At 48.8% G+C, this 16,777-nt stretch overlaps 1 protein-coding gene across 1 annotated transcript; it reads right to left on the minus strand.

The window, feature by feature from the left end:
- Positions 1-1,870: 1,870 nt before the first annotated feature.
- Positions 1,871-16,715, minus strand: EEF1G (eukaryotic translation elongation factor 1 gamma). The gene is made up of 10 exons (XM_079956896.1): positions 16,559-16,715; positions 14,663-14,821; positions 13,269-13,332; positions 12,516-12,658; positions 11,305-11,448; positions 9,232-9,361; positions 7,387-7,573; positions 3,310-3,482; positions 3,070-3,194; positions 1,871-2,204 (listed from the first exon to the last, which is right to left on the minus strand). Exons 1-10 carry the CDS (start codon positions 16,571-16,573, stop codon positions 2,046-2,048), a joined length of 1,299 nt encoding a protein of 432 aa, XP_079813022.1. The 5' UTR covers positions 16,574-16,715; the 3' UTR covers positions 1,871-2,045.
- Between the last annotated feature and the right edge of the window lie 62 nt (positions 16,716-16,777).

A 16,777-nucleotide genomic window follows, 5' to 3' on the forward strand; every position in this document is an offset into this window, starting at 1 on the left:
ATGAGGACCAGCAGCTTGTTTTCCTTTTTGAAAGACTTGCAGGATTAGCTCAGCCCCTGGGCTTTGCGCATAGGAGGTCCCAGGGTCATTGTCTCCTCGCCAGAGATTCTGGAGAGTCACTGCCAGTCAGTGTAGGCAGGCCAAGGGTTTGAGAGCATCCCCTGCTCCTGTGCCCAGTCCTTGGCCAACCCTTCTATGCTTCCTCCGCTTGTCCCAGTGGGGCCTCAGAAATGGAAGGACATCAGTTGCCGGTTGCCAACACTGCCATGCACCGACTCTGCTTCCTTTGTAAAACGGTGGCATGTTAAATCCATTTTCTGCCCTTCGTGGGACGCAGGGAGTGGCCTTCATTCAGACTGTTACCTGCTCAGCCTTCGTCTTGGGTCAAGGCCTGTCAGAAGGGCATGGTGGAATACCCAGATATTCCTTGCTGCTTGCTTGGGCATGGGGTGTCAGCCACACTCAGCTTACAAGCCCATCTTATTTGTTTTAGGCAAGGCCTGAATCAATACCACAGGTGTGGTTCTGTTTGTGTTCTACCTTGGCCCTTACACCTAGCCTCGATAAGAAAATGGGTGGTGGCGGCGGGGGGAAATCACACCCTGAGTCCATAGCTGCTCCTATGTTGCTCTTTGCAAAGCATCCACACTGTCCTCCCTTGGTTTAACTGGAAAGGGGTGAGTCAGGGTTTGGAAACCTGTCGAGCAACTTCATAAAGGTGCCACTTCCACCCGCCCCTCCCCATTTCAAGGACTTAAGAGCCTTGATGGATCGGGCCAGTGGCCCATCTAGTCCAGCATCCTGTTCTCACAATGGCCGGCCAGATTCTTCCATCATGGGAAACCTGCAAGCAGGACCCAAGCACTCTCCCATCCTGTGGTTTCCAGCAACTGGAACGCAGAAGCAAGCGTTGCTGCCTCCAACTGTGGAGGCAGAGCCCAGCCACTGCGGCAAGTAGTCATTGATAGCCTTCTCTTCCTCCATGAATTTGTATGATCCTCTTTTAAAGCCACCCAAGTTGGTGGCCATCAATGCCTCCTGTGGCAGGGAGTTCCACAGTTTAAATACATACTGTGTGAAGAAGCCTTCCTTTTATCCATCCCTAATGTTGATTCAGCTGCACTGGATGCCCCCAAGATCTAGTTCCATTCTAGAAATGGATCTGTGTCGTTCCTTTCCTTTCCAAAGGCCCTCCCTATGGACACCGCCATCTCTTTTATCCTTTAGGCACAAGGCAAACACATCCGTTTCCCCAGGGGTTAAAGAACTGCTCATGCAGGCATTCTTAAAATGCAAATCAGCTAGACTTCCCCCATCCTATTTAAATATAGTTATTTAATTATTCCATTATTCTTATATTTAAAATTGTACATTGATTTCTCTCTGGCCATCTTGCAAGACAACTCAAAGGAGCAACAGGCCTGCTCCCAACTTGTGCTAATGGGGAAAAAGCAAAGTGAGAAACTTTCACTAGTTTCTGACCTTTCACACACCCCAGGACAAATCAGGGGGCTCCTCTATCTGGCAGGTATATTCTAGGGCAGTGTTTCCCAACCTTGGGCCTTCAGCTGTTTTTGGACTACAATTCCCATCATCTCTAGCTAGCCAGATGAGTGGTCAGGGATTATGGGAATTGTAGTCAGAAAACAGCTGGAGACCCAAGATTGGGAAACACTGTTCTAGGGGAGCTGGAAGCAGCCAGGGGCAAGGGCCATGCTGTGGGGCGTAGAAAGAGGCTGCCTTGTAAGCCAAACTACTATTTGTAACCGCCTTGAGGAGCACAAAAGGAAATGTTGTCCCCTCCTCCTCCTCCTGGCACTGAGGCCTTCCACAGCCCTCCTGCCCCCAAGCACAGACTGGACACTGAAGCTACTAGCACACTTGGGTTTTTAATTCGCGTCTTTGAATGTCACGACGTCTCTCCCTGCTGAGTTGTTTCTAACGGTGGCAGGAGCTCTCACTGCTCCTTCGGAGACTACAACGCCCTTCCTTAGGTCCATGGTTTTGGGAACAGTCCCGCCCCCCTCGCCAGCTCTCTGGCCGCATCACTTGAAGATCTTTCCCTGGTTGAAGGCTTTGCCGACGTGCTTGAACTCGCCCTCCCACAGGAAATACTCCTTCACCATCGTCTTGCACTCCTCGCTCTCCGGGTCCAGCTTCCGCCAAGTGTAGGATTCGTAATCCACCTGCCAGTCGGGGCTCAGCTGAAGGAGACACGGAGGAAGCAGAGTCAGGATGGGCAGGGGGCGAGAGAGAAATAAAGGGGCCACCTCCCTCCCCGCTTCACCCGTTAACTGCAAGGGCAGCTCAGCCCCGGCTGCCGAAGCCCAAAGTGGAAATCACCTTTAAATATTTAAACACTGGCACTGAATCTTGTTAAGGCTGCTTCCGCCAACCTGGTGCCCTCCAAGTTGTTTCTGGACTACAACTCCCATCAGCCCCAGCAAGTATAACCCATATGTCAGGGTTGATCGAGTTGCAGTCCAAACTACCAGGGTGGCACCAGGTTGGCGAAAGATATTCTTCATCAAATCTGACCATTGTGAACAGAAGTCAGTTTGCAATGGTATTCTGCTTCTCTTACGTATAATAAAAATGCTGCAGGGTTGTCACACTGCAATTTGCAGTTCCACCGGTTTGTGGCCAGGCAAACTACAATGTGGATGAGAGGCCCATGTCAGCTGTGGAGGGACAACCAGAGTTGGCTGTTGCTAAGGTGTGCATAGCCTCACACTTTTTCTTCCTTCCATGTGTTGTTGGACTACAACTCCCATCAGCCCCCAGCGAGCACAGGTTGGCAAAGGCTGCTGTAAAGTGTTCCTGGCATGGATGCCCACTTGATCACTCTATCGTGGCTCCTTGATTGTGGGAAAGCAACATAAATCTAGCCTAGGAGGGCCTGACTAAAGATCCAATGAGGAGCCACCTGTTTGAGCTGCAGTGATAATGGCTAATGGCAATGCTGCGTTTCCCTGACCCTCCTGCGAGAGAAATAGCTGGGGAAGCTGCCAAGCTCAGCTCTCCCAAGAGGTCCGGTTCCTCACAGGTCTCCCTGAGGTGCAAACTCACCGGAAAGGCTAGCTCCTGCCCACGGAAGACCCAGATGCCAGAGATGCAGCTGGCGTTGTTGGTGCCAAAGAGGATGACAGAAGCAAAGGCATTCTTGCGCAGCTTGTCTAGGCGCTGGAACATGCCTGCCAGGAAAGAAAAGGGGGGACAAAGAGGTCACTTGACTGTCTGGCCCAGCTCAGAGGCCGCCAGCCCAGAAAACAATGGAGGTGACGGCGACTGGGGTCACGGCAGGCTTACCTGTGATGAGGTTGCAGCTCATGAAGGTCTGAGCGAGCTCCTCGGGGAAGCGATACTCTGCATACCAGATGGACCAACCCTCCTTGTCGAAATGCTCCCAGAAGTGGGGTATTGCCACCGTCAGGGTGTCCTCGTTGGAGTACTTCCTCTTGAACTCGTCCATGACGAAGGAGCTGAAGGGAAAAGGACAGGAAAGGGTCGTAGGGAGCTGCGTTACGTCGGGTTGGACCAGAGGCGCATCTGGCTCAGTACTGCCTGCACTGGGTGGCAGCAGCTCTCCAGGGCTTCAGACAAGGGCCTCCCCCAGCAATACCTGGAGATGCAGGCAGGGACTGACCCTGGGGGGTCCTTCTGAACGCAGAACACATGCTCAGGCACTGAGCCACAGCCCTTCCCCGAAGACACCACTCAGCCTCGGCCGCACAGAGTGAACCTACTCTTGCTAAATTAAAGCGATGCTTTTAAGGCTTACTTTGATACCACAAGAGAAGGGGCCAAATGGAGTTTTAGGGGAGGGAATTCTACCTCTGTGTGTGTGTTGGCAGGGGACACCCAACTGAAAAAGCCCCGTCTTTGGTTCTCTGACACTTGACTTGTTTAACAACAAGCAGCAGCAGCAGCAGCAGCAGCAGGGTCTCTCGAGGCAGGCCTCCAGGTCCAGGCAGGCCCACAGGCCTCCAAACAAACCCCATCCCAAAGCATTTAGTGCTTCTGAAACGTTAGCAGCAGAACTCTGAAATGAGCCTGGAGATAAAGGAGCTAACTGATGCAAAATGCAGTTGACATCCCAATAAGCAGCCTGGCAGGGGAATTAAAAGCCCCAGTCTCTAAAGGCAATTGTGCGTAGAGAGAACAGTAGTCAATCCATCATTCTGCACAAGAAGAATAGAGGGAGGGGCACAGGTGAGCAGCTGCTGTAGGAAAGGTGACTGCCCTAAAGTGGGAGACCAGAAGGTGTGGCTGCTACCCTTGTTTGATAGACATTGCCACAGCTTTTTCCAGAAAGTCGTCCACTTTTGTGTGTTCATCACGGGTTCAGGGGTGGGGGCATCTCAGCAAAACAGGCAGAAATTCTGTAGAAGCCCACTGGGTGACTGGGTCCCAAAGATGCTGATCCCAAACAGCAGCCCACCCACATCCAAGTTCACACTCACTGCAGAAGGGAAAAGCCAGCTGAAAATCTAGAAAAACCTGTTTTCGGGGAGAAGGGAGGGATCGCGTGGATGAATAAAACCAAACCAAAACTCAAGTGGTATTATGACCCATCTGCCTTCAGAATGACGAACGCTATTAATTACGCCTGATACAGAACACATGGGGTAGGGGAGGGGGGGTTCCAAAAACAAGTCAGCTACTGTTTAAGAGTATATTGGCTCAGAGGATGGTTTGTGTTGGTAACAGCTGCAGTGTTGCATCAAGGCCAATAGTAGCGGTGTGATTCCTCTTGTAGAAACACACCATGCTCTGAATACAGCTCGGCAGGGGAACATGTTTTACATGGGGGTTGGGGGGGGGGAGTTGGCTGTCCCACCCAACCCAAGACTGGACAGGCCTCCTCTGCCAGATGCTTCAGGGTGACAACATACATTTGAACATAGAAGGCAGCGTCTACACTGACTGGCAGCAGCTCTCCAGGATTTCAGCCAGGGAGTCTCTCCCAATCCTGGGACCTTCTGCACTCAAGGCAGGTGCTCTGCTTCTGAGCTACGGCCCTTCCCATCTTCCGGGGCCAAGCCAAACCCAGTTTTCTAACCCCAACTTGTTTTGCTCTTTCACGCTTTAAAGTTTTGACACTTTCGCTTTACACTCTGCTGCCAGAGCTATTCAGCCTCCCAACCATTCCAAGAGCTGCAGCTGACAGGGGTGTTGCAGCCCCAAACATCTGGAGGGCACCAGGTTGGCGAACCACCCAAGAAGCAAGGCTCCTTGCCGCCGCCCAGTGTTTCTTCCTCCCAAGCAGGGAATGTGGGCTCAGCCTGGCTGGGGCAAAGCACAAAAGCAGCCCTAGCACGTGGCAAGGCATGGGATGTGGGACAGCCAAAGCACAGCTATGGGCTGCCCCCTAGTGGGTAAACCAGGAGAGGGCGCCCATGTGATTTTAAGGAAGTGTGCAAGTTAAGCTTGTAATTTTAGGGGGCAGGCTATTTTCTTACAGCTGCTGTTAAGCCACTATTAAGCAACTGGGAATCAGAAACACTTGCTGTGGGGGGATTTACTTTCTGAACATATCTGGATTCCTAAGTGTCTAACAAGGGCAGCTAGGGAAACAAGGGAAGCTTGGGTGAGTGGAGAGGCCAGTCCCACTAGCTCTACCAGTTGCATTTACTGCTTTTGGACAGAACTTGAGCTGCTGTGCTTGGCCAAGCCCCACATACAAAGGAGAGAAGCAAGTCCGTTTGCCAAGCCCTACAGTACCTTGCCCTTCTTCACAAGGTCCACTGTGTAGACCACCTGAAAATACTGCTGGCCAGGATCCTTCCTACAGAACCATCTACTATTAACTCAAAAGCCTGCTGCAGCTGAACAATCCTTTCCCAAGGCCAAAAACTGTCCTGTGCATTATAAGGTACATGGTTAGCACCCACAGGCTTTGAAACAGAAGGGAAGCATGCAGCAAGCTACACACTCCCCTTTGGCTTGGAAAGCCATCCCTGCAGTTTTTTTTTTTTTGGGGGGGGGGTCCTTTGCCTGAACACTGCTCTCCCCCTGCCAGGGTTCTGGGGGACGGCTTGCATGCGTAGAACCAGGCCCTCACCACCTGGGAAGCAGCTGAGGGTCATTCAGGAAAGGGCACCTCAACCTTCCTCAACAGAGAACCTCCTTCCCTATCCCATCTCACTCCAAGCAAGCTGCACACAGGGAGCCTGTAAGGGCTGCACACCCTGGGATGCTGCCCGACACTCCCTGCAAGTAATTGAGGCAGAGGTGGATTCTGAGCAGAAGGCCTATGCCAATGGCAGCCTGCCCTGCATGTCTTCTGACACCACCCATAAAACAAGGGTCAGTCACCGGATTTAGGAACAGTCCAGGAACAAAAGCTTGGCTAGAACACAGCTTTTTTTTTTTTTTAAAAAAAAGGAAAACTTCTAGACCTTATTTCAGAGGCAGAACCACTTGAACAATGCACGGGAAAAATTGAGGAGCCTCCAAAACAGCAAAATAAAACATCAAGTGGTTGGGAGAAGGAAGACCTGGTGCCTTGCACAATTCTGGGACTTCCCCATTATCACAAGTTGGGATTTTCTGGGTCTTTTTTTTAAGGTGGAAGGGACTCAGAACTGATTTGCTAAGCTGCCTCCAAGCTTGTACAATGCCCCCCCCCCATTCTCTGGCACTAGGGACGGGCTACATATCGATATGGCATGCAAAAACAGTTTGAGGTACACATCATGAGAATTGCTTCATAATATTTCAGCTGGCAAAGTATCACAAAACACAATGTGTGTAAGGGGCTAGGCGATATCTGGTTTTCAACATCACGATAACTCACCAGCTAAACATCGCAATAACTCACCAGCTAAATGTTGCAATGTTATCACCAGCTAAACCTCTCAATATCACCTGCTAAACATTGCAACAGGAGTCTAAAACAGATAAATGACATTATTAATCATTACACACTCAGTTTCATCAGTAGGCTAGCCAAAATGCATCCCAACAGGACTTTTGGTTTTGCTGGCAGTCCCAAATTATTTGCATTCACTATGACTCATCACCATCCTTTGGATTGTCCTGAATACCACCATTTGGTAGTCAAGCCCCAAACCAAAAGTCTCATATGGATGCATTTTGGCTTGCCTGCTGCTGAAAGTGACCATGAGATGATAATACCATCATCTTATAAGTTTTAGACCCTTAAGTTGTAACAGTTGCCAGGACACTGTCCTGTTCACCTCTGCATAGCTCCTTCCTTATTTCAGATATTATGATATATCAATAGCACAATGTTTAGCTGGTGATATATCACGATATTGAAAACCAGTTATCTGGCACCTGGACTTTTTCCAGCTACCCAGAAACTGACGATTGTCCAAAGGCTTTCCCAATCCATCACCGCCACCCTGAGCAGGGCCTCACCTTTTGGGGAGGTGAGCAAAGGGGTCTTTGGATTTGGGCTCAGAGGCCAAGGCCTCATCGCACTCGTCCATCTCCTCCTCAGGCTCAGGCTTCTTCTCCTCTTTCTTCTCTGACTTCTTATCCTCCTTGGGCTGCTTCTCCTTCTTGGGCACCTCCTTCTTGGGCTGGTTCTCAGCAAACTTTTTGGCTGCACAGAGAGGGAATGAGGAGGAAAACGGTATGTGGGGTGGGGGCACTGTCATATGTTGATCCCAGCCAATCATCTGGCATTATGGGAAATGCAGTCCCAACATTTGGAGAGCCACAGGTTGGCCACACCCACGCCAAGCCACTTACTTCAAGAAGGGACTACTGCATTGCGCTCAGTGTGGGGCTTCCCGCACACTTGATATGGAAAAGCTGCAGCTGGAATGATTGATTGCTGACAGGGGTGAGACCCTGTCTGCATGCACCTGGGCTCAAGGGACCTGCACTCATTGCCAATATGCTACTGGGCCAATTCAAGGTGTTACTATTAGTCTATGAAGCCCTGAACAACTTGGGACTGGTTTACCTGCGAGAGCGCCTTACCCCATATATGCCCATTCAGCCACCTGGATCTGCAAAACTGACACTGTTACAGGGGACACATAATGCCCATTTTGCACCCACAATTTGGAACTCCCTGCCTATTAACATCAGTCAGGCTTCTTTGCTGTACTTTTTTCAGAAAACAGCTAAATGCAGTCGTACCTTGGAAGTCTTGGCTCCCGAACAAATCGGCTCCCAAACGATCAAAACCCGGAAGTGAATGTTCTGGTTTCTGAACGTTCTCAAAACCCTTCCCCTGTCTGATGGCGCTGCCACAGCTTCCGATTAGCTGCAGGTCTGGTTTCCGAATGTTTTGGAAGTTGGGACTTCCTGAACAGATTCCGCTCGACTTCCAAAGTATGACTGTACCCTTTTGCTTAGGCCAACCTGCCTAGATACTTCGTTATCTGGTTTTTCACACTTATTGCAGATTTTAATTTTCAAATGCTTTAAATAGCTGTTTCTAACTGTTTTTACTGATAATTTTATTGCTTTATTATTTCGTGAACTGCTCTTTGAGGAGGGGGGTTTCCCTAGCCATCAAGTGTTATAAATTTTTAATGAAATAAATAAATAAAAATAAGCCAGCACATTGGTACGTACAAATGGCAACTCTGTTGTTAATTCCAAGCAATTTCTTTGGGTAGGCCGGTCATAAATTTGTGGCTGCCAAGCCAAACAGCACCAAGTTTTTCAAAAGCACCTTCTAGTTTTCTACTCTGCTCAAGACTTATTTTAATCTATTTCAGCAAACAGATTTCATTAATTCCTAAGGCCGCAGAGGTGCCAAGTCAGCAGATCTGAAAAAGCATAAGGATGGAAGGTGGATTAATGGTTTAAGAAGCCAAGCTGGGTTGATTCGTCTAAGATCAGGTAGCTGAATCTGCAGATAACACTGGTGAGCTTTTTAAGAACACAGTCACTTGTGATTAAGCATATGCTGCTGCCAGCAGAGGAACACAGTAAGGCAGACCATGCCCTTGGGATTAGAGTAAAGAGGATCTTAAGTTTCTGAACCACCCCACTTTCCAGAAGGAGGGCAGATGGCGTAGGGAAGAGAGATGCCATCTTTCTGTACCCGTGTCTCATTTCTATAGCACAAGGAACAGAACCAGAGAGGGTGAAGACTGCCCAATACAGGGCACCAGTTCTCACAGAGCGCATTTCTCTATATTTATAAATCACCACTTTTTAGCAAGGACAATTCACAAACTATTTAAAGGCATTTTTTACAAACAAAATATGAATTTAAGTAGAGGCCTCTAGTTCCCTTACCATCAAACTGTGCCATCTTCTCGCACAGCTTCACCTCTCCCAAGACAGCCTTGAACTGAGGCTGGTTTATGCAGGTCACAAACCAGCGGTTGACGTTTTCGTACGGCTGGCGGAAGGATGGCTCCAAAACCTGAAGACAGCAAGGGGAACCAGATTGAGTGGCACATGCTCATCTCCCCTGCCCCCGGTTTGGTCTGGGGTAGGTTGCAAAAGACCGTGACTTCTGGATTAAACACGAATGGTTTGTAGCTTGTGTGAATAAACCGCAGGCTTCACATGACAACAAGGAGGATCAGACATCACCCAGCCCAACCATGTGTTCAATGAAGGATGCTAGCTAGGGGTGATGGGAGTTGTAGTCCAACAACATCTGGGGACCCACAGGTTGAGAAAGGCTGGTGTGGCCTCAGCCTTAGCTTAAACACCTCCAATGGAGAGCCCCCCTGAGGCAGACTCTGTCTCACTGCTGCAGTTTCCCCAGCCTGCAGATTACATCTGCTTCCCTGCCATTTCCACCAACCTGTTCCAGTTCTGCCCTCTGGAACAACAAGGAGCAAGCCTGTTCCATCTTACTTCAGTGTGAGAAAGTTCTTCAGCTAACTGGAGACAGCTACCATGTCTCCCCTTCATTTCCATCAGTCTAAAGAAGGTTAGAAGCTTTCACTTTTAAACCAGGGTGGATAAAAATCAATGTTTTTTTAAATTAAAAATTGGATTTTTAAAATTTAAATTGGATTTTTAGAATAAAATGCTTTTGGAGGAAAAATCTTTCTAAAGAGTTTTCTATTTAGGTTATATTATAGTCCAAAGGCTATTCATCAGGAAATAAGGATTTGTTTTAAGTTTTTCATGTGTGCTAAAACCCAGTGTAAGTTCTTTAAAAATTGTTTAACCACATCAGTTAACAAACATGGATACATATGCTATAATGTTATGTAGTTAAATTAGTTATTTAAGTTGTTATTAAGGAAATGATTATTTTTCTCCTTCCAATAAAGTACTGCAGAAAAGCTGATGAAATATAAACAGTTAACTTATTAAACCGCACAATAATTTCATAATTATCTGCCTATGTATTTCTAATAGTATAACCAAATCAGTAATTTTTGATATAACTGTAAAACTACTCTGAAAATTTATTATTCCAAAAATGAAACCTTCATCTGCTTGTAAATATTAAGATTATACCAGCAAGAATGAGTCTTTCTGTAAAGAAATGATTTATATCAAGTCTTACTGACTAGTGATTTAAATCAATTTGATTTAAATCAAATCCACTCTGCTTTATACTAAGTTGCCCACTACAGCTTGGGGGATTTGGTAGTCTGAGCCATGGTTTGGTTCAATCAGTCATGGTCAAACCACTGGTTGTGATCCCGACTTGTCTGAACAAACCATTGTTTTGGATAAAACAGGGAGTTCTTGACATTTTAAATGTGGAAGTGAAAGCCCTCCCCTCATGGCCATGCCAGAGAAAAGGGATGGTGGCAGAGAACTTGAGCCTCCCCACACCTAACAGAAGTAAGATTATGAAGGGAGATGTTTTACATATTGCATAAGGCTCTTCAAGCAACTGTGGAGCATAATCTGGGTTTTTCTTCTCCTGACATTTCAGTTCCATCACAGCAGACCCAACAGCCTGCTCCTTCCATGTTTTTCTACACTCTTTTCTATCCAAACTGCTCTTAACAGCCTCGTTCAAAGCATGCAACCTGCCAAACAGTGAGGATAGGACACTTCACCCCCCGCAATCAGGTCTCGACCCGCCTCAGCTCTGCACTGCTTCTTCCGTGGTTACCCCTGATTCAGAAGAGGTACTGTTTCAACCCTGCCGCCAAAGGACTCCTTGCCCTGGGCACGTTTTGCCCCAGAAGGCAGAACTGCTAATCTGGCCCTCACAAGCTTCAATTACTCTCCCGAGTTGCAACTGGCCAGAGAAGTGGAACCTTGCTGCCCCTCCCCAATACCTACTAGGAGCAAATAGCACATAGGTTTACCGTGCCAGGAAATATGTTTACCACCATGCCCAGACGCTTCTGTCCCATGCTCCTCAGCCAGTTCTCAGGAACTCACCTGCTTATAAAGCCAGAGAAGTGTGCAGACAATCGTGATGTCAGCCAGTGTGATGCATTCCCCCACCAGGAACGTCCTGGTCTTCAAATGGGCATCGAGGAGGGCCAGAATCCGCTTCACTTCCTCCTTGGCATACTCTGTAGCCTGGGGAGAAAGGGGGATGCACAATTTAGAAAGAAATCCTGAAGGGATAGCAGAATCTGCTGCAGCCAAAACAACCCTGAATTAAAGATGGAGTTAGGACACTCAGGAGACAGCAAAAAGGATAAAAAACCCCGGAAAATAGACAGCCAGCCCCGCTATACAAAAATCCACTGCAAAGTGCATTTAACATGAATCAATTAAATATGCAACTTTGAAATAAGATGGGGAGTGCATCTTCTATTTTTAAGTGTCTGTCCTGTCCCTCCAGCTCTACATGAACAAAGAACACCTGCCTAGTGTTCAAGGACATGCATAGCACATGTAAGACCCCTGAGTTCAATCCACAGCACCTCCAGTTTAAAAGACCTCTCAAACAGAGGAGTCTAGCACGGCACGCTAAATGGGGCCTCTGGATTCAGGGGCAGTTTACCACCACTGAGTACCAGTTGTCAAGGGGAGGAGAAATAGCAGCAGGCTACTTGTGGGATTCAAAGAAGCCATCTGCCTGCAGAACATGTTGTGGCTTGATCAGGGCTAGGTAGAGAAATGGATATGTCAACAGGGCCTGTTGAGACACAGCCAACCTTCTGTGGCCCATGTCAATGGGTAGGTGGGGCATGCTGCCTGCCAATCACATGACAGTGCAAACTGGGGTTGCAAAGGAAGAATCGAGGGCGCAGTCTAAGTTGGCTCTGCCGTAAGAATTCAGCATTTTTTCTCCCCAATGTAGTACTTCTTCTTGTCACATGACACTTCCTTTGCAGCTGTGGCTTGAACTTTTTTGTTGCCTGACATAATATGGCACAGGAAAGGTAGGTGTGGTCCAGGAGAACTACCCTTATAGCTGGGAAATAACTGGCCAGAAACCTCACAGAACTAGAGCAAGGGGAACCTGCAGGGGCCCTTGAGATGCTGTTGGGATGCCAGTTTCCAGAAGCCCCAGCAGCCAGGGATGATGGGAGTTATTGTCCAGCAAAACCTGCAGGACCAGAGCCTTCCCAACGCTGCACCAGGTGAGCCAATGGCCTGACTGTGCACAGGCAGCTTCACCTACGTCCAGCACTCACCTGTTTGTTGTAATGCATGATGCCCAGCGTGGGGAAGACCCACGTGCTGGCAGGAGGGACAATGTCGCTGTCCGCAAAGCTCACCCACTGGATGACCTGGGCAGCTGCCTCCTTGGTGGGTCCTCGCAGCTCCTCGTTACTGACTGGAGGAGGAAAGCAACTATTACTGCAAGGGCAAAAACCCGTCTCCCCACCCCATGGCTACCTCCATCTTATCCATCAGACTCTTGTTCTGCCTTTCTGTGCATTTTCCCTAAGGCAAAGACTAAAGCCACCAATTGTAATAAAAAAAATGAAACTATAATAGCCAGGATAAAGTAAATCAGAAACAAAACAACCAGAGGAGTTTTAAACTCAGCTTCCGAAAGTCAAACAAAAGATGTTGACCTGTCTTCAAAAGGATGACCAGGGGGAAGGAGGGTAGGAGAGGAGGGTCACAAGGGCCTCTCAAGGACAGCCTCTAGGCTGCTGTATTCAGAATCTCATCTGTAGTTCTTAAGAAAGCAGGTGAGGCATTTGGAAGAGTGAGCAAGTGCAAAACTCAGGACAGCGAGGGAAGGTGGCATAACAAGAACTGGCAGTTGCCCCAGGCCACCCACAGTTCCCTTGCACCTGCCACTTGCAGTCAACCAACCTCAAACCTTCTGCCTTGCACAGGAGTCCCCAACCAAGGAATTCTTGGTTCAATGCCCACAAACCCTGCTCCCACTTTCTATTAAGTTATCAGAAGCAGACAGAGGTGACTGGGGTTACCATAGTGTGCAATGGCGTTGCTCTCAAACACACAAAATCCATCGTCCCCTTCGAAGGCTGGAACCTATGGAAGAAAAACAGCCTCTCTCAAGCCACTGGCTGGTCAAATGCAAAGGTCCCATTTGAAGCACCCACAACGCTAGGAAGCCAGCTAGTGCCCCCCTGCCAAGACCAATTCAACCCCACTATTGGATGCTTGCAAAATACGCATAAAATTATAGCTTGACATTTGACATCACTACTGCATGTAGAAATCCATGCACAGCACTCCAAAAGTGGTACAATGGCAATACCAAATCCGGATTGTACAAATGGCCCTGTTTGTAACCAGAAGTCAAGAGGTGGGGCTACCTTGTTGCAGGTGCGAGGCTGAATACTTCCCTATTACAAAAACACAACTCCTTGCATATAAGAAAACAAGCGTGTTTCGGAGAGTTCAGCCCAACCTTTTCAACACGCAGTTTCTCCCAGCCCCGCGAGACTTTCAGGATTGTGACTCCTCATCCAGAACAGAGTGGCAGCTCTTGAGGATTGTGCCAAACAAACATCTGGGTGTAACAATATGCTCTACATGACTATATAAACATTGTAGTAAATGTATTTACCATATTGGTCCGAATATCAGCCGTACCCAAATATAAGCCACACCTTTAAAATTCAGCAGCTTGGGGGAGGTGGATGGGCGCCGTTGCCCTGCACTCCCAATGGCCATCATGGGCAGCTGTTTCAGCAGCGATATCGTATGGTCAAGAATATAAGCTGCACTTTAACTTTTCACAGTCAGAATTTGGAAAGAAGTGCTGCTTATATTCAGGCCAATACAGTATATAAATGCCGATACAGTATATAACTTGCCGAGTTGTCATACTTAAGGAGGAATTCCCTGCAGACCAAGTGAGGAGGGATGGAGAGAGCATTGTCCTTCCTCCCTCTCCTGCCTGTCCACAGGACACAGTGTGTTTCTCAGGCTCACAATAATTTGTAGTAACTTTTGCCAACTTATTTACAGAATATACATATTAAGAACATAACAAAGAGCTTGCTGGGTCTATCTGGCCCAGCATCCTGTTCTTATAATGGCCAACCAGATGCCTCTTACAGGAAGCCCACAAGCAGTTCCTGAGCACAAGAGCCCCCTCCCCTCCTGAGGTTTCCTTCACCTGGCATTCAGAAGCATTGCTGTCTCTGTCTGTGGAGGCAGTTCTAATGTAGGGATGCTGATGTTTTTACCAGGCATATCTAGAAAACATTTGCCACTATGCACAGTCACCTCCTGGCAAACTGGGAACAAGCCAAGGTGACCCCAGCAGGCTCGTAGGCAGCTCCCCTTTCACCAACTCTCAGCAAGGAGAGGCAGCTGGAAGACATCAGCCCAAGTGGGGCCAGTCACTCACCTTCCCAGCTGGGAATTTCTTCAGGAACTCCGGGGTCTTGTTAGTCTGCCCAAAGTGGAACTGTGGTGGGGTGGAGAGGACCTTGATCTTGGCGCCACTGTACTGGGCAGCTATGAGGGCTTTGAACGCCCGCCAGTTCTCGGGGTAGGTGTAAAGAGTCTGCGAAAGAAAGGATCAGTGTAAGACACAATGCAGAACACAGCTTTTATATGCAAGAGAAGATTCCTAGCACAGTATACCAGCTCCTGCTCTCTGGAAAACCCCACCCCCCAAAATATATTTTCAAGTGGTGCTATTTTAGAACCAGAGATTTAACTGCTTACAGTTGACTGTACAAGATCTTATGGTTGTAGTATCCTACACTGCCATCATACCTCATCATTTCCTGCCTTGTCACTGCAACTTTGACACTGCAGTACTGTAGGAAATCTTGAGCTTACCACACCCGCAGCATAATGCTATCTCATCACTATGAACTAGAAACCTCAGCAGCCTTCTATTCTTGTATGCACCCTCCCCACTGCCCATATAAACTACTTCCTAGACACTCACTCCACCACAGAGCCACACCCACCAATGAGCAGCCTCCAGGGTCTCCAAAAGGTTGCACTGCAGCCTGCTTTTCCATCAGCCTAGTCTCCCCCTCACAAAAACCCACTCCAACTATACAGGAATCAGCCTTGTAAAGTCAAGTTACTGCTCTATCCAACTCTGCTACCCTGACTGGCAGCTAATCCCCAGGATTTTATCCAGGGGTCTTTCCCAGCCATACCTGAAGGTGCTGAGGATTGAACCTGCAACCTTTTGTATGCAAAGATGCTCTACCCCTGAACTACGCCCTTTAACTCAGCGCCAAGCAGGCTACCCACCTTCTTCTGTATCCCGCTCTGCACTCAAGACTTCCGACCCACAAGCCCCCACTCCCATTTCACAAGCCATTTCCCACCGCTCCCCAGCAGTGCAGCAAGGCACCAGGCCCACCTCTCCTCTGACACACCTAATCAAGGCCTCAGACCAGATCTAGATTTAATCCAGCTTTCTTTTCCCATCACCTGACAGCCAGAAGCAAAGTCTCCCTTCTTCTGCGTAGACTGCTGCTAAACATGGAGGTTTCGCTGCCCCACCATGGTTAAGAATCACTGAGCTATTGCTCTTTAGATTGTTTAAGAGTCCCACTAGTTTACATTTCTCAGCAGCAGCCAGGGATGACCCCAGGAAATGCCAGAAAACCAACAGACCCCATCCTACTTGTTCGCTCTCTAAATCAGCTGCTATTCTGCAGTAGACTGCCCCTACACACAGAGGATCAATGGCATGCAGAACACGCCCCCCCCCCATGATTCCAGCACACACAAAGTCCATTTAATACTCCTGCACCCCATAAATAAGAAACAGCATGGGAACATTACCAATGCCTTTACAAGCCCACCAGGGGCATCAATTTATGGGGAAGCTTAGTGTAAGAGAATCTGCCTTGCATGCAGATCAATCTCCAGTTAGGGCTGGGAGAGACTTCAGACTGAAACGCTGGAGAACCACTGCTGCCAGTCAGTGTAAGCAATACTGAGTTAGATAGACCAATGGCCTTCCCACGGCGAGGTTCATAAATCCCCCATGTGGCTCCCTGGCACAGTTTAGCCACCCCAATGAGGCAGCCTGAACCGAATGACATTAGAATTGGGGAGGGGAGGAAAGAAAGTATCCCTGACACTCCCACCTCGGCCCTTCCTGCCCCTCTTCTCCTACCCCAACCGCCTCTCCCCAGCAATATACCCCCCAAAACAACTGGCTAGGGTCATTTTTTTCTATGTGCCCCACTTCCGGCGCCCAAATGCTACCCCCAAAGTCGGATGCAAACGGATTGCGAGGGGCCCCCAGGTGTAAACGCGAGCTTACCCCGGCCGCCGCCATCTTAGCGAGGAAAGGAAAAGGAGGAGCGTCGCGCGAGGCGGCCGTAAAGCGAGTCGGAACGCGGCCTATCCAGCGAGCGCGACGACAAGGCCACGCGCGCCCCGCCCCCTCTCTCTTATAGTGCGTCACTGGAGAGGGGCGGAGCCTCCTGGTGACAATGCTGGAGGGTATGGACGGCGCCACGTGGGAGGGGGCGGCGACAGC

Source organism: Podarcis cretensis (genome assembly GCF_951804945.1).
Source record: "Podarcis cretensis genome assembly, chromosome: 16".
NCBI lineage: Eukaryota > Metazoa > Chordata > Lepidosauria > Squamata > Lacertidae > Podarcis > Podarcis cretensis.